The 20596-nt window shown below is 38.8% G+C and overlaps 4 protein-coding genes across 5 annotated transcripts; 2 read left to right on the top strand and 2 right to left on the bottom strand.

The window, feature by feature from the left end:
- The first annotated feature begins 2177 nt into the window (after window positions 1–2177).
- Window positions 2178–3857, top strand: LOC130549656 (E3 ubiquitin-protein ligase CCNB1IP1). Its single transcript, XM_057326937.1, has 4 exons — window positions 2178–2474; window positions 2567–2713; window positions 3091–3247; window positions 3661–3857. The coding sequence occupies exons 1-4, from the start codon at window positions 2178–2180 to the stop codon at window positions 3813–3815; spliced, it is 756 nt and encodes a 251-aa protein (XP_057182920.1). The 3' UTR covers window positions 3816–3857.
- A 249-nt stretch (window positions 3858–4106) lies between these two features.
- On the bottom strand, window positions 4107–11597 carry ttc5 (tetratricopeptide repeat domain 5). The gene is made up of 10 exons (XM_057326930.1): window positions 11513–11597; window positions 10731–10863; window positions 10426–10637; window positions 10167–10320; window positions 9718–9809; window positions 5518–5574; window positions 5278–5424; window positions 4938–5152; window positions 4651–4795; window positions 4107–4444 (listed from the first exon to the last, which is right to left on the bottom strand). Exons 1-10 carry the CDS (start codon window positions 11585–11587, stop codon window positions 4322–4324), a joined length of 1353 nt encoding a protein of 450 aa, XP_057182913.1. The 5' UTR covers window positions 11588–11597; the 3' UTR covers window positions 4107–4321.
- Window positions 11598–11970: 373 nt separating this feature from the next.
- Window positions 11971–18128, top strand: man2b2 (mannosidase, alpha, class 2B, member 2). Its single transcript, XM_057326926.1, is given in 20 exon segments — window positions 11971–12171; window positions 12264–12410; window positions 12506–12611; window positions 12708–12880; window positions 12954–13069; window positions 13210–13387; window positions 13470–13668; window positions 13760–13924; window positions 13927–13949; window positions 14026–14212; window positions 14451–14578; window positions 14719–14996; window positions 15087–15278; window positions 16125–16368; window positions 16463–16573; window positions 16704–16896; window positions 17108–17254; window positions 17424–17536; window positions 17655–17775; window positions 17944–18128. Coding segments are annotated over 20 exon segments (3027 nt in total). The 5' UTR covers window positions 11971–12045; the 3' UTR covers window positions 18024–18128.
- Window positions 18129–18291: 163 nt separating this feature from the next.
- On the bottom strand, window positions 18292–20585 carry LOC130549649 (uncharacterized). Of its 2 annotated transcripts, XM_057326928.1 has the most exons (7): window positions 20309–20585; window positions 19975–20123; window positions 19783–19881; window positions 19600–19653; window positions 19182–19367; window positions 18922–19044; window positions 18299–18838 (listed from the first exon to the last, which is right to left on the bottom strand). In XM_057326928.1, the coding sequence occupies exons 1-7, from the start codon at window positions 20313–20315 to the stop codon at window positions 18800–18802; spliced, it is 657 nt and encodes a 218-aa protein (XP_057182911.1). In that variant the 5' UTR covers window positions 20316–20585; the 3' UTR covers window positions 18299–18799. The 2 variants fall into 2 exon arrangements, with proteins under 2 accessions (XP_057182912.1, XP_057182911.1); XM_057326929.1 differs by lacking the exon at window positions 18922–19044 and having other exon boundaries at window positions 18292–18838.
- Window positions 20586–20596: the final 11 nt, after the last annotated feature.

Here is a 20596-nt window from a genome sequence, read left to right as displayed (position 1 = left end):
GGTAGGTTAAGAAAAGAAAGACCACATTAGATTAAACTTTTTTTACAGTGAATAAAACATTAAAGGACGGTGTTAAAGCACAAATGAAATTCGAGGAAGGTGATGGTTTCGGATAATACGTCAAGCAGCATATACACTATAACTGCATGGGCTACTGGAGTAAAGACCCCCTGTGGCTCATTCACTTTGTCGGTGTGTCCGCATATTCGGAGCTCTATTTAAAATGCAGTGAATGGGAAGGGAATTTCCAACAATGGCGACCTGGACACAGTTGAGTGGGCATCTCTTTCTCTCTCTTCACCCCCAGAATCCGTTGCCGCTCCACACAATGCCCCCTTTCACCCCCGCTTATGTTCCCATACACCACGTGGAGGAGGGATGAAGTGAAAAGCCATTTTTAATTAGTTGTATCAAAAACAAGCAGCCGACCTGCACAGTATTTCTTGTCAGGCCAAGTTTCCTAATAAAGCAGGGTTTTTAGATATAAGCATACTTTATTTCGTATTTGCTCAGAGTGTCTTTCTAAAATTAACAATATATCGCATTTGAGATGTAAGTAAAAATGAGTCAATTGCCACAAAATACATGGGCGAGTCATCCTGCAGCATATCCAAACATTAGCTCTCAGTTATCAGAATCAGAAAGAGCTTTATTGCCAAGTATGTTTGCACATACAAGGAATTTGTTTTGGTGACAGGAGCATCCAGTACACAGAAACAGCAACAACAGTACACAGAGACCATAACACAATAGAATACAGTACACAGATGATTTAAATAAGGGCCTATGGGTATAAGAATAAAGAAATACAATACAATAAACATAAGATAAAGAGAGTAAAGCTATGTGTGTATGTAAATATGTACAAGTAAAAAATAACAATAGACTATTGTAGTACTATGTGCTATATACAGCAGAATGAAATATAATTTACAGAAAAAGCTGTATAAAAATAGATAGTGTATTATCTGGAGGATATAATTAATATTGCACTTAATTATTATTGCACAGAGTTATTAATTGCATGGGTAAAAAACATTTAACTGTTCAAGAGGTAGATGGCCTGAGGGAAGGAGCTGTTTTTGTGTCTGGTTGTTTTGGTGCTCAGTGCTCTGTAGCGCCGACCAGACGGCAGTATTGTGAAGAGATGATGGCTTGGATGTGAGAGGTCCAGGGTGATTTTCTGAGCCCTTTTCCTCACTCTGGATGTATACAATTCTTGGAGGGTGGGCAGGGGAGCACCAATGATCTTCTCAGCAGTCCGAACCTTCCTCTGTAGTCTTCTGATGTCTGATTTTGTGGCTGAGCCAAACCAGACAGTGATGGATGTGCAGAGGACAGACTGCCGAGTAAAACTGTTTTAATAGAGTTTGTGGTAGGTTGAACTTCTTCAACTGATGTAAGAAGTACAACCTCTGCTGGGCTTTTTAGCAGTGGAGCCAATGTGATTGTCCCACCTAAGGTCCTGAGAGATGGTGGTGCCCAGGAACCTGAATGACTCCACTGCTGCCACAGTGCTGTTCATGATGGTGAGAGGGGGGACTGCAGGGGGGGTTCTCCTGAAGTCCACAATCGTCTCCACTGTTTTAAGCGTGTTCAGCTCCGAGTTGTTATCACTGCACCAGACAGCCAGCTGCTGAACCTCTTGTCTGTACGCAGACTCACCTCTTTTCGTTACCCAAAGAGAGAGAAAGGATCATTAAAGAACACAATATAATATTTTTGGTAACCATTATTTAAGCATGTCTTTATTTTGAGTTTATTGTGATTTTAAGTTTAAACAAATTTGCCAAAACCATACCATTCGAAAGTCCAATGCATTTCATGCTCAATCAGCAGCCAATCAGATAAAGCCATTTAAATGACGCATGCTAAGCGCTAGCGCGAAACTGACTGACTGTAAAGGACACAGATGAGAAAACTCTGTAAATGGTCGTGAGTTTCAGAGCAAAATAAAAATATCGAGTTTATAAGATATAATTTATAAGATGTTATAAGAGAGCTTCGATATAAGTTTATATTTGGTTTAGTTTTGGACTATTAATAGGAATGGAAATAGGGATTGAAACACGTTTACCCCTTTTGCTATTAGCATAACACTTACATGGTGCCACAAAAATGTTTTACTTCAAAACGAATAAACTTGTTATTCTGTCTTTTCTTCCATAAGACCAGTCATGTCCGCGTCCGAATACACCTTGCTGTGTAATTTCCACAAGTGCCGGGTGAAACTGAGTGGGTTTGCGTGGGTCACTGCCTGCTCTCATGTATTCTGTGATCAACACGGTTCGGACGAGTTCAGCCGCACACCTGCCATCTGCCCTGCATGTTCATCAGTGCTCTCGGGTAAACTTGACGTGCTGCGAACCGAACTGGTCCCATCAGAGCAGTACAAGTCCATGGTTTTGGTCGGACTGCCGCCTGAAACCATTCTAGATATCAGTCATAAAGCACTGACGTTCTGGACCTACCAGGTTGGGTTACTTGGTTGCAATGGCTTATTTACAACAAACGTGTTGTTTGTTGTGGGACTTTTCATTCTGTTGTGGTTCTTTTTTTATTTCAGGTAAACCAAGAGAGGTTGCTTATGGAATTCAATCTGTCCAGAGCTGGGGGACAAGTGGTTCAAATGGAGAAGTTTTTGACCCAGCAGAACCAAAGTAGAGAACTTGAGTTAAATGCATTAAAAGGGGAGATTGCATCACTAAAGAAGGTCTTAAATATATGACATCAATCCATTGCTTACACTCTTTTTCTCTTGCTCTACATACAATATTTGTCTTTCGCCTCTGTCAATCTGATTCAACGAATCCCCTCTTTATCTAAAAATATTTACAATTTAAATGTGTTAAAACTCACCCTGCATTTTGGTTTTTAAGAGCCAAATTCATATATAGTGATATTAAATAAACTTCTAAAAAACATTTTATGTGAAGCATCTACTGTGCCTATAAGCATTTCATACAGTTTGCACTCAAGTTTGTCCAAACTTTTGATTTCAACTTTTCAAGATTTCCATATATTTATACTTTTCTATCTTTTGATAGCTGTTAATCCCCGGTATTATTTTTTATGAAATACATTCTTTAGATGCTGGAGGAATATAAGCAGAAGTACAGAGAGGTTTTGGACCGTCTGAATGAACGAAACAGACAATACCAGAAGTTACAGGGACTTTTCGAGTCAATGCAGATGCACACTCTGGGGACGGGTGAGAAAGACACCATGTCCCACCCTTTTACTACAGGTCAGGAAATAAGTAGGGACTATAAAGGGTTACTAGAAATAACAAAAAAAATCAAAAAAATTCTACTAATATTTGACAGAACTTGTCTCATTTATGCTTATGAGCACAGTAACTATCTTTTTCATGTTAAGAGTTCTATATACAGTAGTGGCCAAAAGTGATGTAGTCATTCTGATGGGCTATTTCTTAGTAACCTTTTCACATGTTGTGAGCATTTTTATGTCAAGACTCCTTAAATTCCTCTATACCCAAGCTCCAATGCAACATGCAGCACAAAATCTTTTAAATGCATCTTTAATAAAATATTTATTTTAGTATGTCAATTGTCCAACGCCAGACATCACTTTGGCCACTATTTTACATGATCAAGTGTTTAAAGGCATACTTGAATGTGTTTTTGCAATTATGAACAGGGTTGGTGAAACAGTGCTCTCTCCATAACAGCCCCTCTTTCCTGGGACAAGAGGGTAACAGGTTTTTCTCACTGGGGCCAGAAAACGCTAAAACATTCTTCCAGTTCAACTCACCAGCCTGGGACAGAACCCACCCTTTCATTAAGAAAAACTGACTTGGTTGCTTGTCTTTAATGCTGACTGTTTAACCGGGATATTTGAGAATGTATTAATATTTGTTTAATTTATTAATTTTGATCAGTTTTGAATTTACTGTCCGGTATAGTTGTTTCTGTGGAGTTCTTTGTGAAAACTGTATCATTGATCAAGTTTGATGCGGCCTTGCTCTGGAAACTTATTCAATAAAATATATCACAAAACCTGTACATAACCTAAGCTTTTTATTATCTGTAGGTACTTCCAAACAGTCCCAGTTCAATATAAACAATAACTAAGACTAAGTGAGCACCTTGTGAGTGTTTTATTTTCACAACCCAAATAAGACACAAAATGTACATAAATAAACAGCAGCACATTCTTACAAATAAAGTTCAACACAAAGGTAAATTAAAAAGGAAATTTGAAAAATATATACAAAATGTATCACAAACAGAATCTTCATGAAACATTACAATATATACAAACAGAAGAAAACACCACCCTCATTACTCTCAATGAGTAATCATTCACTCTGTGGTTTGTAAGTAACAAAGGCTGCACTTTGGCTCTTCAAAACTTGTCTTTTCCCATTTACAACGAGGAGCAAGGGAGAGTCCACACGTATACTTCGGAAGTCATAAACTTTCTGTTTAGAAAGAAGTCAAAACATAAATTAATATAAAAAGGCCTTTGTGCTAAAACTAGGCACTTTTCAAATAAAATTAAGTTTCTACATCATTGATCACTGATAATGTGCTGTAAATGACTACAAGCTTGAATAACTCAAATATCAAATTGATGGCAATACATACAGTACATATTAAAGCCTGCAGAAAAGTTTTGTACACAAACCTTAACTTTATGCGTTACGCTGTGCCGTTTGACCTGTGGTTCGGGAATGACAACAGTATCTCCTATTAAAACACCCCAGTTGTCTGCTGTGTTGTACACCATGACCACACAACAGGTCTCTTCAATGTCCACCATGCCAAATGTACTAAAAGATAAAAACAAAAAAACATTACAAATCCCACATTGCTCACAGAGCACACATTTATGTACTACATAACCAGCAATGGTTACGTATTAGCATAGAGCATTTTTCACACAATAATAAAAATTTCAGTTACAGAACTTACAAGGCCATACGACCCTCTGAGGCGAAGCTGAAGACCACTTTTCCTATGGCAGCTACAAGAGCGTTGTGGCCGTGGGTGAGAGCAGAGAGGCTGCGGGCTTCAATACTTCCCACATGGCCTGAAGGAGAACGGAACTGAGGGGAAGAGCATGGGCCCAGGGTGGAGTTGCTGAGAGAAGCGAGCATGTTACGCAGACGCCGTGCTTTTACTTTTCCCTGTAAACAAGGGAATGTGGTGAAAAAATTTACTTGGTTCTTGTTCTTACAACCAAATGCACACATTCCTTACATCAAGTGAATACATCTGATGTATCAAAATGTTCAGCTGTAACCTCTATTACCTTGGTTTCTTGTAATGTTGTAATCTGTTCTAGGTAATTCAAAAGCAGTTTTTCTCTCTCCAGAGGTTCTTCCCAGCCAGGATCAAGGGCTGCAGCCCGACTATATCCATCCAAAGCTGAACTGAACATCTCCTCATACTGAAATAACTGGACAAACGAAAGGTTTTTCCGCAGATGTGTTAAATTATGATGAAGGTATCTAAACTACACAGGAAACAGAGATGATGGAAGAGCTGTTACCGTTGCTCTGTTGAAGTGGAGGTCAGGATTCAGTGCGGATGCTTTGTCAACTTTTTCCTGGAATTTAACACATAGACAACTACAATAAAATAAAATGCAACAACCTTTGGCTAAAGAATGTTTTCGACACTGCATTTACCAGCAGTACATCTAAAAAAATTTGAATATCGTGAAAAAGTTCAATATTTTTTGTCACTCATTTCAGAAAGTGAAACCCATATATTATATAGATTCATTACACATAGAGTGAAATATTTCAAGCATTTATTTCTTAAAATTTTGATGATTATGGCTTACAGATAATGAAAACCCAAAATTCTCAGAAAATTAGAATATTACATAAGATCAATAAAAAAATATCTTAAACAGAAATGTCAGGCTTCTGAAAAGTATATTAATTTCTATGCACTCAATAATTGGTTGGGTCTCCTTTTGCATGAATTACTGCATCAATGCGGCGTGGCATGGATGCAATCAGCCTGTGGCACTGCTCAGGTGTAATGGAAGCCCAGGTTGCTTTGATAGCGGCCTTCAGGTCATCAAGTTTGCAGATGACACCACAGTCATTGGCCTTATTCAAGACGGTGATGAATCTGCCTACAGAAAGGAGGTTGCTCAGCTGGCTGCCTGGTGTAGTCAAAACAACCTAGAGCTGAATGCATTCAAGACAGTGGAGATGTTAGTGGATTTCAGAAGGAACCCTCCATCACTTCCTCCCCTCACCATCCTGGACAGCACTGTGGATACTGTGGAGTCATTCAGGTTCCTGGGCTCCACCATCTTTCAGGACCTGAAGTGGGAGTCCCACATAGACTCCATTGTAAAGAAGGCCCAGCAGAGGTTATACTTCCTCCGTCAATTGAGGAAGTTCAACCTACCACAGGAGCTACTGACCCAGTTCTACTCAGTGGTCATCGAATCTGTTCTGTGCACTTCAATTACTGTTTGGTATGGCTCGGCCACCAAATCAGACCTACGAAGACTACAACGGACAGTTCGTAGTGCTGAGAAAATTATTGGTGCTCCTCTGCCCACACTTCAGGACCTGTACGATTCCAGAGTGAAAAACAGGGCAAGAAAAATCATCATTGACTCCACACACCCAGCACACAAACTCTTTGATCTGCTGCCCTCTGGCCGGCGCTTTAGAGCACCAAACACCAGGACTTCCAGACACAGAAGCAGCTTCTTCCCCCAGGCAATCTCCCTCCTAAACAGATAACTGCTCCTTAAGAGCAATATTCCACTTCCACTACTCCTATAGTGTGCACTATAGTGCCTTATTATATCTACATCTTATGTATACATGATATAACACTACCTCTACTTACTAAATTATCCATTTGCACAAGTGTACATACAATATGTTTATTCTACTATATACTACCCTGTACAATGTCTCTTATATGTTATTATCCCCCATTTTCTGTAAAATAGTCTTTATTTTATATATGCACAATTTAGAATCTTTTAGACTGTAAATCGTATTATATTGTATTGTCATTGTGTTGAATGTCTGTACTAGAAGCTTCCAACACCAAAGAAAATTCCTTGTGTGTGCAAGCACACTTGGCAATAAAGCTCTTCTGATTCTGATTCTGATTTAATAAAATCTGTGTGGTGCCCTGGAGGCCTATATACAATAGCTAGAATCAATTTAAAAAGTGTTTTATCTTTAGTATTAGGTGTTGAAACATGAAGAACCATGACTTCAAAAGAATTATATTTAGAGTTCGACTTCTGGGAAATGCTAAGAGAGTTATTGTAAAGTGCTGCGACACCTCCCCCTCTGCCTTTTAGACGAGGCTCGTGTTTATAATAATAATCTTGGGGGACAGATTCATTTAAAGCAATATAATCATCTGGTTTTAGCCATGTTTCTGTCAAACAGAGCATGTCTATTTTATGATCTGTTATCATATCGTTAACAAAAAGTGCTTTATTAGAGAGAGATCTAATATTTAGCAATCCGAGTCGTAACAGTTGATTATCTGTATTTTGTTCATGTTTAGTTTGTTTAACGTTTATTAAATTACTTTCAAGAGGTTTACGCATTATTTTATGTTTGCTAATCCGGGGGACAGACACAGTCTCTATTTTGTGATGTTTGGGAGAACGGATTACTACATGTTGTACATTTTGTGTATTCTGCGACGTGAGACGGCAAGCAGACAGTTGGTTAAGCCATACTGTCTGCTCCCTGACCTGGGCCCCAGCGAGTCAAGTTTTAGCATTAGCATTAAGACTTTTTGCCATATTTCTAGACAGGATGGAAGTCCCAGCCCAGGAGGGATGGAGACCATCTCGTTTCAACAGGTCAGGTCTGCCCTCAAAACTCTTCCAGTTATTTATAAAAACTATATCATTCTGCAGGCACCACTCAGACAACCAGCCATTTAGTGATGATAATCTGCTATAAATCTCATCACCACGATAAGCATTGAGGGGGCCAGAGAATATTACAGTGTCTGACATCATGCTTGCGAGCTCACACACCTCTTTAATGTTATCTTTTGTGATCTCCGATTGACGGAGTCGAACATCATTTGTGCCGACGTGAATGACAATCTTACTGAATTTACGATTAGCCTTAGCCAGCACATTTAAATTTGACTTGATGTCAGGCGCTCTGGCTCCCGGTAAACATTTGACTATGGTGGCTGGTGCCTCTATGTTAACGTTCCGAACAATAGAATCACCGATAACTAGGGCACTTTCAGCAGGTTTCTCAGTCGGTGCGTCACTGAGCGGGGCAAACCTGTTCGAGACTGTAATCGGAACGGTCGAGTGATGTTTTGTCCTGCGACTACGCCGTCTCACAGTCACGAAGTTTCCCAGCTGCGGAGGATTTTCAACCGGAACCGAGCTGTGTGCGCTATTGTTGCTCGCATCCAAAGTGTTTTCTATCGTCGTTAAACTCTTACTATCCTCAGATAATGATTGGATGCGAGACTCTAATTCTAAGATCTTCTCTGTCAGCCTAACTATTTCCCTTCATTTATCGCATATAAATCCCTCGCAGCTGACAGAGAAGGCTAAGTTAAACATATGACATGTGGTGCAATTAACAATAATAGGAATAGAAGCCATAACTCACCGGATTTGAAGTGCAATTCCAATTTACCAAGGTTGCTCGATGGATCGTAGTATACTCGCTTAAAAAGAGAAACAGTTAGCACACAAGACAAACAAGAGGCAGGATGATATTCCACAGTGTGAACAGAAAGCAAGCTAACACGCTATTGCTATGCTAACGGCGTTAAGTTAACTATCACTTTTGGTTTAGACTCTTCCAAGTAAATAACAGGAACAGGGATTATTGAGATATCAGGATAAGTTAGCAACGACAATAATAATTAACGATAATAAAATACACTAATATTAGAGCGAAGTGGTAAGCGCACTGATACAAACAAGCTGCCGGCAGCGATGCAGGAAACAGGAAGCAGGAACAGGAAAAAAATTTAAAGACACTGCTCCATCTCCAAAGTCCACAGTCAACGCAGCCACCTACCAGGAAATTTTAGAGCACTTCATGCTTCCTTCTGCTGACAAGCTTTATGGAGATGCTGATTTCATTTTCCAGCCCACACTACCAAAGGCACCAAAAGCTGGTTCAATGACCATGGTGGTACTGTGCTTGATTTGCCAGCAAACCCGCCTGAACTGAACCCCATAGAGAATCTATGGGGTATTGTCAAGAGGAAGATGAGAGACACCAGACCCAACAATGCAGATGACCTGAAGGCCGCTATCAAAGCAACCTGGGCTTCCATTACACCTGAGCAGTGCCACAGACTGATTGCCTCCATGCCACGCCACATTGATGCAGTAATTCAAGCAAAAGGAGGCCCAACCAAGTATTGAGTGCATAGAAATGAACATACTTTTCAGAAGCCTGACATTTCTGTTTAAAATATCCTTTTTTTATTGATCTCGTGTAATATTCTAGTTTTCTGAGACACTGAATTTTGGGGTTTCATTATCTGTAAGCCATAATCATCAAAATTTCAAGAAATAAAGGCTTGAAATATTTCACTCTATGTGTAATGAATCTATATAATATATGGGTTTCACTTTCTGAAATGAGTGACAAAAAATATTGACCTTTTTCATGATATTATATTTTTTTAGATGTACCTGTAAGTCTACTTTTTATACTGTAAAAGTATAAGGTGATGAAAGGGGGAAAATACTCACTGCCTGTGCATACGCATTGAGGGCCTGTTGAGAGAGCTGTGGGTTCTGTCCACTGGTGAAGAACATGGAAATATATGCATTCCCCAAAATATCTATTAGGTCAAAACAAAACGTATAAAAATCAGGGCTGTATAGGCTAGTGCGAGGCAACTCTACAATATCTGACCAATATCACTTTACAAAAATTAATAAGAAGATTTGAGGACAGCAGAAGTTATTATATTACACATTCACAAGAAAGCTTTCATATGTTGTAGTATTTATATTTGCATGTATTGTTAAAGAAGATCAGAGTGCATAAAGATTTATCATAAAAATATATTAATTGACCTAATAACATGAATTACAGGTTTTCTTTACATAAGCAAAATGTCAATTCAATTCCATGTTGTACATTACTTTTTAATAGTATTTTTAACAGTATACTGTTTCTTAAGAGGAATACTTACACCAAGATGTCCCATCAGTGACGTCAAGTTGCACCGCTTGTCTAGCCAGCTCCACGCTCTCTAAAATGCGTTTGCTCTGCTCCTGTGCGCCCTCTTCTGGTTGCAACTGTCTCAGCACCATAGAGAGGCTTCTCAGAGACACTTTATTCTTACTCTGGAGCAACACGAAATAAAGGGTTGATGCCAGTTTCATGCAGAGAAGCAAATGACAAAAATCTCAAATGTACAAATCTGCTCACTTATTCCCGCTGTTTCTCACCTGCTGCAGTGAACCTGTAAAGCAGGTCTTGGCTGCCGTCAAGTCTCCCTTTTTCCAGTACTGCTCTCCTAATGTGTTCCAACCCTCAACCAAACCTGGTTCCAGTTTAACAGCCCGCGACAGAGACTCTTCTGCGGCCTGACTGAACTCCGGGGCAACATTCAGACAACGACCCCGCAGCTGCAGGAACTGTGCATTGTGTTTATATTGGTCTGTTATGAAAGAAGATACAAACAGATTTTTTTCTGGCACTGTTACACCTACAGTGGCATCATGGGTGTAGAAAATGAAGAAGTGGTGCTCACCCTCCTTTTCCTCCAACTTCCGAAGTGTTTTTGCCATTTCTTGAGCGACATCATTCTGTTTCCTACCAGCATTTTCAAGGCTGTGCGTCTCAAAGTAATGATCTCTAAAGAAGTAAAGTTCATCTACCAGGTCCTGTGACATAAATGTGTGATTAATGAACAAAAGCATGCTTGAACATTTTTAAGATCCAGTGAGAAGAAAATTGGCTTATATTCTGTGCAAACTGCCACACAGGGCAATATGAATACTTTAAAAAGAACCAAAACCACAAAATTGAGAGGTAACAAAGATTCCAACTAAACATCTATGGTGCACAAAGTGCATACTAATGGTTGGCGTATCCCTCATAGGTGAAACTGCATTACACCAAACCACACTACGACGTTCTGTGCTTCCAACATTGGTAATAGTGTGAATGGTCCCTTGTGGTGTCTGGTGTGGCCTGACTGATTACCGAAGTTAAAATAATACAACTGCTGTAACTAATGACTCGGTATATGATGGGAACATAGTTATCAACAATAGAAATGAAACTAAATAACACAAAACAGTTTAATCACAGAGTGAATTGGCTTTATCACAGAGTGAAATGCAGCTTAATAAACCAGTTTCGACATTATCTGTTGTGAAGCTGCAGTGTAACGTTACCGTGTTGTTATAGTGACAGGCAGAACTGCAGCAATGCACATGAAATATATACGTCATCAATAACCACGATCAACATCTATGATATCGATTGACTATGGATTACAAGAGATGAAAGTAAACGAGCGGTTCAAACCTTTAACACTTGTAAATCATCTTTGTCTGCTATTTTTTGGTCACCATCATTACCAACCTCGGCCATCTTTTGCATCTCTGCTCCTTTGCGCACACTGCTAAACACAAACCCGAGTATATTGCCACCTATCGCCCGGGAGACCAAATATTTTGTGGGCTTGACAAAAAAGTTCATAACAGTAAACAAGGAAAAAATGTCCATATCATTCTGTATACACTTAATGTTTGGGTTGTTATATTTTGTTGAAATTAAAACGAAAATGCCAAATGTTTATATGCTGTTTTTATTTTATTTTAAAATCATTTTGTATACATATTACAATTAAACTAATGACCTTTTTTTAACTTGTCGTTTTTAAGAAGTTGGGGGTTCAAAAAGTTGTCAAAACCCTCTATGCCAGCACATCGAACAGGGAAGTAGCCTACAAGTTGTCCGTACAAGTGCGCGTGCGCAGAAGATCTCACGCGCCCGCAGTCATGAGACCGCCAGTAAAACCTTGCTTATAATGTTCTAGTGGTCCTGTCGTGGTGAACATGTTTTTATTCTTCTTTTTCGTTTTACTACTTATGACAACCTCTGAAAACGATGCTGCTGAAAGGATTCAAGCTTTCGTCATTCCTCACAGTCATATGGATGTTGGTTGGGTGTATACAGTGAAGGTAAACTCAGGTTTTTAAGGAATTATGTCCATTTAGACTCTGTGTTTATGCATATTTGGACCTGTCAAAGCTGTATCAAACTTGTTTTGTAGGAAAGTATGCATGCATACGCCAGCAATGTGTACAGCAGCGTAGTAGAGGAGCTCTCGAGAGTCAAAAGCCGCAAATTCATCGCAGTTGAGCAGGAGTTTTTTCGACTCTGGTGGGTTAATGTGGCATCTGATTGGCACAAGAAACAGGTAAGGACTGACACATAGGTTTACTCCTTTTTTCTATACATTATGCTGTTAAATAAGTTATATTGTGCTAAATGTTTTTTGTTTTCACATGTCAGGTGAAACAGCTGCTGCAGGAGGGTCGTCTGGAGTTTATAATTGGGGGTCAGGTGATGCATGATGAGGCAGTGACAGATGTAGATGATGCCATCCTTCAACTCACAGGTGTTTGTGCCTTATATTCTTGGTATTATTATGAGAACTTTGTATTACCATGTTTCTGGGTTTTTTATTTGCCATTTCTCTCTGTCTGGCATGTAGAGGGTCATGGCTTCTTGTATGAGACTTTCGGTGTTCGGCCACGGTTCTCATGGCATGTTGACCCGTTTGGTGCTTCAGCCACCACCCCTGTCCTCTTTGCACTGGCGGGGTTTAACGCTCACCTCATCTCCCGTATCGATTATGACCTGAAAGATGTTATGCAGAAAAACAAGGTTGTTCTTTTAGAGTTGTTTATTGGGTTATGCTGTATTGATACATGTATATTAATTCCAACTGTATTTATAGAAGTTGCAGTTTGTATGGAGAGGTTCTGCTTCTTTATTGGAAAAACAAGAGATATTCACACACACCATGGACCAGTTCAGCTACTGCACGCCATCTTACCTTCCCTTCTCTAACAGGTAAATTCCTGCATGCTGCAGATTTTGGCTATACATGACTGTATAACAACATGTTGTTGTGTTTCATTTGTTTACATTCTTCAGTTACATTCTTAAGTTTTTCGACTGCATAGAATGATTCTGATATTGGTTGTGTTCAGGTCTGGCTTTTACTGGAATGGTGTGGCCTTGTTTCCAGACCCACCTAAAGATGGCATCTACCCCAACATGAGTCTGCCTGTGACCAAGGAAACCATGGAGCTTTATGCGTAGACCATGGTGGACAATATTAAACAAAGAGCCCAGTGGTTCAAAACCAGTCATGTTCTGTGGCCTTGGGTCAGTTCAGCTTCATGGTGAATAAATAGTTTTTAATTTCGCTGATTTACTCGGACTCATTGGAGTTTTTGTTTTATTACAGGGTTGTGACAAGCAGTTCTACAATGCTTCAGTGCAATTCATGAACATGGATGTGATGGTTAACTATATTAACACACACAGTGACAAATATGGAGTTGCAGTTCAATATGCCACACTGGGGGATTATTTCCAGGCTGTCCACCAGACTAACCTGTCCTGGGATGTTAGAGGAAGCAAAGACTTCCTCCCTTATTCAACAGGTAAGCATAAACATTGTGAATTGTGTAATAAAGCCTCTATGTGTCATGAGGTCTACACATGGCCCTAAATGATCTCTTACCCTTATTCCAGAATCATTTCAGGCGTGGACAGGGTTTTATGGCTCCAGGGATGTTCTTAAAGGAATAGCAAGACGAGCAAGCTCTCTCTTGCATGCAGCAGAGTCTCTCTTCACTCGATACAGCATCAGCTACCCAGATGGGCCAGTTCCGAGAGAGTGGGCTCTAGAAAAACTCAAGCCCTGCGTTGGGCTGTCTCAGAGGTACATTTTATCTGTTTGTGCCGCAACCATTTTCAAGGCTTTGAGAAACTAATAATGGTTGATCTGATTTGACCAGGTTCAGCATCATGATGGCATTACAGGTACAGAATCCCCCAAAGTGGCTGACATGTACATGCAACATCTCATGCAAGGCATGATGGGAGCTGAGGAACTTTTGGCAGCCATTTTCTTACTTCCGCACTCCCTAGAACATTCTAATAACATCCACCCACCCCAAACCAGACCGATTGTAGAGAAGAAGGGTAAAATTATCAAGAAATTCGTACCTTTTGCTTTTATTTGAGCAGTTATACCTGGAACATAATATAAAAAAAGTTGTATTACATTTACACTTATGCATTTGGCAGACGCTTTTATCCAAAGCGACTTATATTGCATTGTATTATACATTTGTTTCTGACTATGTGCAAATCCCCTGGGATCGAACCCATGACCTTGGCATTGCTAGTATTGATGATATGTTTTGTTGTTATGTTTTAGATGTTCTCGAGCAGCATGTCATTGTGTACAACCCTCTTGCCTGGAACATTTCTTCATATATTAATGTTTCTGTATCATATGCAATGGCAGTTGTGCTTGATGATGATGGAAAACCAGTACCTGCTCAGGTAACACACAATTGTGCTTTCAGATATATATGCACACATGTTTATAATATGTATATGCCTGCTGTGTGCTGCATTTATTGCTTCACATTTCACATATTCTCTTTTGATTTGTTATAATAATCTGATAATAAACTCCACAGATTCAACAATCTGCAACAAATTCCTCTGGCTATGATCTGTTCTTTGTTGTTGAGCTGGGTGGACTTCAGTACAGGAAATACCTTGTACAGTTCCCACAATCCCACTGTGGCTCTGGCTCTGCCTGCAGGAAGACCCATGTTGCCAGGATAGTGAAATTTAAAAGAAAGTACTTGAGCCATTGGAAGAGCACAGGGAGAAAGTTGTTGCCAGTGCTGAATGAATGCTACAAACTGATGTTTGATCAAGAGACAAACCTTCTGCACAGCATCACAGATCGGTATGTTTTTCATCGTTTGTATGAGCTTGTGTCCAAACAGTCATTTAAGGTGTGTTTAATAGGTTGTTTACCCTAAATGTTATGTTACAGGCACGAAAAGAGGAGTATTCTAGTGCAACAGGACTTCTGCGAATATGAGGCCAATGGAGATGTTAATGCTGGGCCCATCTCTGACAACTACATCTTTACAGCCAATGGATCAGCTGTTCTTGCCTACAAATCTGTAGCTATGGAGATTGTGCCAGGGAAAGTAGTCTCAGAGATCCGACAGTATTTTTACAGGTATAAGAAATCAAAAGTCCTTTGGTGTTCTGAATTAGTGGTTCACATCATTTCCAAGGACAGTTTAGCATAATGTCAAAGTAACTGATTTCAGAATTTTCATACACTCATCAGTCAAAAATCCAGACACACATGAACGATTTTATGTTTTATATCTTGAAAACCTTTGTGCCACTTAAGAGGTGTGATATCACTGTTCTAAGCAAGGGTTTAACATTTTTAAAGGGATAGTTCACCCTAAAATGAAAATTCTGTCATTATTTACATCGTTCCAAAACTGTATAAATTTCTTTGTTCTGCTGAACACAAAGGAAGATATTTGGAAGAATGTCAGTAACCAAACATTTACTGCCATAGTAGGGGAAATAAATACTATGGGAGTCATAAATGTTTGGTTACTGACATTCTTTAAATAGAAGATTGTACAGCAGGCAAAATAAACCTAAAGAATGAATTAGGAGGAACCAAACAATTTCCAAGGAAATGAACATCATAAAGATGTCTATGAAATAACGCCACCATGTCAGACACATCACTCACAATATTCAAAAACTGCAGAAATGTTTCGATGAGCACTTTTGAGACCTTGAATGGTCACTCTATAGGAAAAATCCTCTTCCTTGATTTTCTCTGGCTCTTCTAATGGATATGTCTCTAACAGTTGTAGAGATTGTCACTTTGGATAAGAGTATTTACTAGATATAAATGGCAGCTGCATGGTATATTCCTAACAACCACAGCAAAGCACTTGCAACCAGCCACCGCATTTTCTTATGAAAATCTAAAAATCCTTGTGTATTTTGTAGTAGTTCTCTAAACTGAGAGTCTGTGTTTTTGTCTCTGCAGAAACGAGGATGATAAGAACCATACATACTCTGTGGTCACCAGAGTTCCAGTAGGATTTCAAGGTAAGCTCGCCTGCCACCGACTGGAGCAGAGCTACAAAGTAGGCCCCTTAGAGGTGAACCGAGAAACTGTGTTCAGAACCAGCACAAGCCTTCAAAATAACAGAACACTTTTTACTGACAACAATGGCTACCAGATGATGAGAAGGACATATAAGAACTTTGTCAACAACACGGTTGCTCGAGTAATGTTTTTTACAAATTTCATTCAAATTTATCTGATATGAGAAGGTACACGTGTGCTTTTTCAACTTGAATGTTTTGCATGTATGTGCACAGAATTACTATCCAGTGGTACGAGCAGCCTATATAGAAGATGATTCCTGCAGAGTTGCATTCCTCACCGAAAGAGCTCATGGAGTGGCCAGTCTGAGCCAGGGTCAGTTTGAGGTGAGTGCAACTTTTTTTTATACTTTAAAACACACAGACTTGCTGTTATTGTTTCAGTCTGTAGGAGAACTTACCTAGAAAACGACTAGTAAATGTTATAGCTTTGCCAAACATTTTGTGTGTGTGTCAGGTGATGCTTCATAGGTGCCTTTGGAACAATCAGGAGTGGAATCTGGGTTATAATTTGACCCTTAATGACTCCTCTGTGGTACGGCCAATCCTCTGGATGATACTGGGCTCCCCTGCTGCAGTATCATCCATTTACCAGCAGGAGGCACTAGAACTACAGCATAGACCAGTCGTTATGCCTATTGACAAACCTCGTGAGTATGCAGATGCTATAGTACTTAAGCATGTGGAACACAATTACCTGAAAAAATTCAAGTAATCCTGAAGATGTGCCCTACATACCTTATTATGTAAAATATGTAGTAAACCCAACATCTGGTTTGGAATACATTACTCCTATTTGGTTGCTTTATATATGTATTACAAAGAAAAATAGTAGTGTGTAAATCTTTCCCTCTTACACAGAAAAGCTCTGGATTCAGAAGGGGAAATCTATTCAGCCCTTTGATCAGCCCGTTGTGTTGCCGCAAAACCTACACATGCAGACCCTCAGCATACCTGGCTGGAACTACAGTCCCAATCATACCCGGCAGCTCCAAAATCTTGGCTCAGGTAGACTGATATTCCTGACAGCATCCAGTGAGCCAACACTGGCTTGTAGAATTGTAACTTTATGCTTTTTACCAATATTTGATTAAGTGCAATATAGATTTTTTTTAATGTACAATATATAAAGTCTACTTAAACTAAAAGATATATTATCTATTTATTATATATTGAGGTGGAGACAAACATTTTAAGATCAACTTTGACCGTATTCTGTTGAGGGTCACACATCTGTATGAAGAAGGAGAGGACCCAGTCTTATCAAAGCCAACCACTATTAACCTAAAGGTCCTTATACATTCTATACCGTTTTTGCTGTTTTAGATCATGAATATACTGTCAAATTGGCATATTTATTTCATAAACATTGCTGTAAACAGTGAACACATTCATTGCTATTCAACAGGAAGTCATGCAGGGCATTGGAGAGGTGACTAAAGTTATGGAACGTTCTCTTACTGGAACCTGGGATATATCAGACCTTCAGAGGTGGAGCTGGAAAACCAATACAGGTGTAGGGAAAACAGGTGATATTTCATTAATTTCTCTTTCAATGTCAGTTTTTGATCTTTATTAAAATGATCAGTCTAAAAATGTTGTGACGTATATGCAACCCAATTATTTAGATTTCAATAATAATAATTTAGAATCAGTAATATCTTTGTTTTTTTTGTCCCTATATGTATGTTTTACAGAAGTCAGTGGCATGACAAAGGACTTCAATGTAACTATTTTTCCAAAAGAGATCAGAACCTTTTTCATTTATTTTAAATAGACAGTTTTGCTGCCACCTGTTTTTATCTTCTGTGAAGATTCTTAACTAATGTGCTTTGTCAATAAAAAAACTTTCTAAGAATTGCACAATTTAAAACATTTCTGGTTTGTGGTATCTGAAATGTCTACATGGGAAATATTTAATGTTAAATGATTTCATTAAATGATTGGGGATAATGTAAAACACATGTAAACTCCATTCATTTTTGATGACTTTTGCTTTCTAAGGAGTAACAAATATCATCTTGACATCAAAAGGTCAGCAGGAGAATGTGAAGTTTTTATAGTTCCAAAGGTAACACATTTTTATTGTTATGGTAAAATCGTAGTTCATAACTAGATGTTTGTTTTCACATTGAAAACAAACTGGTGGCACACAACAGTATTAAGACCAATAACTACATAAAACATTAAGCAGCTATTTGCATTTGTTTAATACCTTCTTATTATGGTTTTTACGCTAACCACCTAGTAAATGTTTATTATATAATATGTATAAGATTTTTTAAAGATTATAATGACAACTTCCAATAATACATCATACCTACTTCAGTACAAGCTCTGTACATCTTGTTAAAAGACAACATTTAATACATTTAGGCAGTTTTATGCTCTTAAAATGTTTAAATATGATATAAGTGACTGTGTTAGTTCAGTAAATCATATATTTGATTAGCTGTATTCATGTAATAACAAAATGATCAGTTCCTGTTGTAAGGTAAATAACATCCTAATGTGATAAACACATGACTTGATAGATGTATACCCCCCTCTCTTTCACTCTGGAGCTGTGGGTGACTTCATAGCAATGACAGGCTGAAAAAGACAGAAAAGGTTTACCTTCAAAAGCTCAGCATTGTGTCATTAGAACTGTGTTGCTGCATTTCTGCATTACATACCACATAAGAACTGGGTGAACAGCACTGAATAACTTTGCAACAATATACAGCTAGTGTGGCCGAAAGAGCAATCTGAACTGCTACTATTAGTTGATGTATTAACTCTAGATGAGTATATCCTTCCTATGGATAAAAATAATAAAATGAGTAAGCTTATATTTGTGTATGATGTGTACAGTGATGATGGTTACAATATCCGATTAAGTCGCATATGAAATTAATCTGCAGGATAACACTTTAAAAGGTTTAAGCTAACTTACCATGATACCTGTACATATGCCACGATCAGGACCATCTACAGGTGGTTCGTCGTGGTTCTCGTAGTATAGCCAGCAGGTAGAATTGATTGACATTTGAGGGATTTGATGAGCCACTGAGCTCAAAATGACCAAAAGAAACCCATATATCACACACATGACTATCTGCATTCCCAAACAAGCCTTGAGCTGTTAAGAAATTAGACACACATGACGAGAACATTCTCCTTATGATCGTATTGATGGTTGTTCCAGACAAAAGGTTGAAACAGCGATACAATATTTTGTTTAAACAGCATCTAAAAGTAACATTTTAAAACTTGCCATCCAAACTGCTTTTAGGGTAATATACAACGAAAGTTGTTTTTGCTCATGCTCAGTGAAACTGCAGTCCACATAGTGGGGTCTCTTCAAAACTTACCATTGGTAGGTGGAGTTTCTCTGCAGCTATTGCCAGACCGCCAGCTATTATGCTCTATTCAAGGAGAACATTGTGTTAAATAATTATTACTTTTTAAACACGACATGAAACTTTAATAATACCAGCACGTCTTGTGGATAACGTTCAGGCTCACGTTTTTTCTCAATCAAAACAGACACTTACAATCGAAGAAAAGGGCGTAAGAAAACGACTGGTTTCATCCTTTGTGAAAGTCGCAGTTCTGGAACTAATGAAGAAGACAGTCAGTGCTATCTCTGCAACCTTTAAAAGAACACAACGAAATAATGACTCCTCAGTCGATTAGGAAGTGTTTGGAAATATTCTTATTCGATGTGAATTTCATATGTAGCCTACCCCTAAAATCTTGGGTTCTGCTTCTCGGTATTTATATTTTTGATTGGGGTTCTTTAGGAAAGTCACTTCCAGCAAATCGCTCGGACTTGGGCGAGGGTTTTCGACTGGCGCATCAGAAGCAGCATCCGAAACCCCCGTTTCGTGTTCGCCTGTTTATGAAAACAAGACTCGTGGATCAATCTAGCGGATATAGACAAGAGAATAAATTCTTGTTTCAGATAAAAATGCAAAACTGAAAGAAAATGTTGGATTAGAAGAAAGAACAAACGAACAAGCAAGAATGGACTGCATATAAAATGATGGGTGAAGAAAAATCAGTAAATTTACTACTCACTTATCATTCTCTTTTATATGGTCTTATGTCAGTTTAAAGAAAAACTCGATTAGAAGTTGACCAAAACCCTATAAAGTCAGATGCAGAAAAAAATCCCGTCGAGGAGAGCTGGCTTGGTTGAAGAGTTTGTTGTTGAATTTTCAGTTCCCGCCCCTTTCTCCACATCTGGACGTCTCAGGAACACTAGGCTACTATTATTCCATATTACTGTAGACCATCCTCGACTAAAAATGTTGCTGTACATTTTCACAGCATCGCAGACTGTTAGGTTTTGCAGATCTTTCAATA

This window comes from Triplophysa rosa, unplaced genomic scaffold, assembly GCF_024868665.1.
Source record: "Triplophysa rosa unplaced genomic scaffold, Trosa_1v2 scaffold147_ERROPOS1033765+, whole genome shotgun sequence".
Lineage (NCBI taxonomy): Eukaryota > Metazoa > Chordata > Actinopteri > Cypriniformes > Nemacheilidae > Triplophysa > Triplophysa rosa.
This window is presented reverse-complemented; position numbering and strand designations above follow the sequence as displayed.

What these genes read in the sequence shown, in the direction of transcription:
- LOC130549656 (XM_057326937.1), top strand. Translation starts at nt 2,178, where the DNA reads ATGTCCGCGTCCGAATACACCTTGCTGTGTAATTTCCACAAGTGCCGG. An exon ending in TGACGTTCTGGACCTACCAG is followed by an intron (nt 2,475 to 2,566) that starts GTTGGGTTACTT and finishes TTTTTATTTCAG; the next exon opens with GTAAACCAAGAGAGGTTGCT. An exon ending in AGATTGCATCACTAAAGAAG is followed by an intron (nt 2,714 to 3,090) that starts GTCTTAAATATA and finishes TACATTCTTTAG; the next exon opens with ATGCTGGAGGAATATAAGCA.
- ttc5 (XM_057326930.1), bottom strand. Translation starts at nt 11,587, where the DNA reads ATGCAAAAGATGGCCGAGGTTGGTAATGATGGTGACCAAAAAATAGCA. An exon ending in TCAATGCGTATGCACAGGCA is followed by an intron (nt 5,575 to 9,717) that starts GTGAGTATTTTC and finishes GTTAAATTCCAG; the next exon opens with GAAAAAGTTGACAAAGCATC. An exon ending in TCAGAGGGTCGTATGGCCTT is followed by an intron (nt 4,796 to 4,937) that starts GTAAGTTCTGTA and finishes TTTATCTTTTAG; the next exon opens with TACATTTGGCATGGTGGACA.
- LOC130549649 (XM_057326928.1), bottom strand. An exon ending in TTACGCCCTTTTCTTCGATT is followed by an intron (nt 19,654 to 19,782) that starts GTAAGTGTCTGT and finishes CTCCTTGAATAG; the next exon opens with AGCATAATAGCTGGCGGTCT. An exon ending in GCATATGTACAGGTATCATG is followed by an intron (nt 19,045 to 19,181) that starts GTAAGTTAGCTT and finishes TTTTATCCATAG; the next exon opens with GAAGGATATACTCATCTAGA.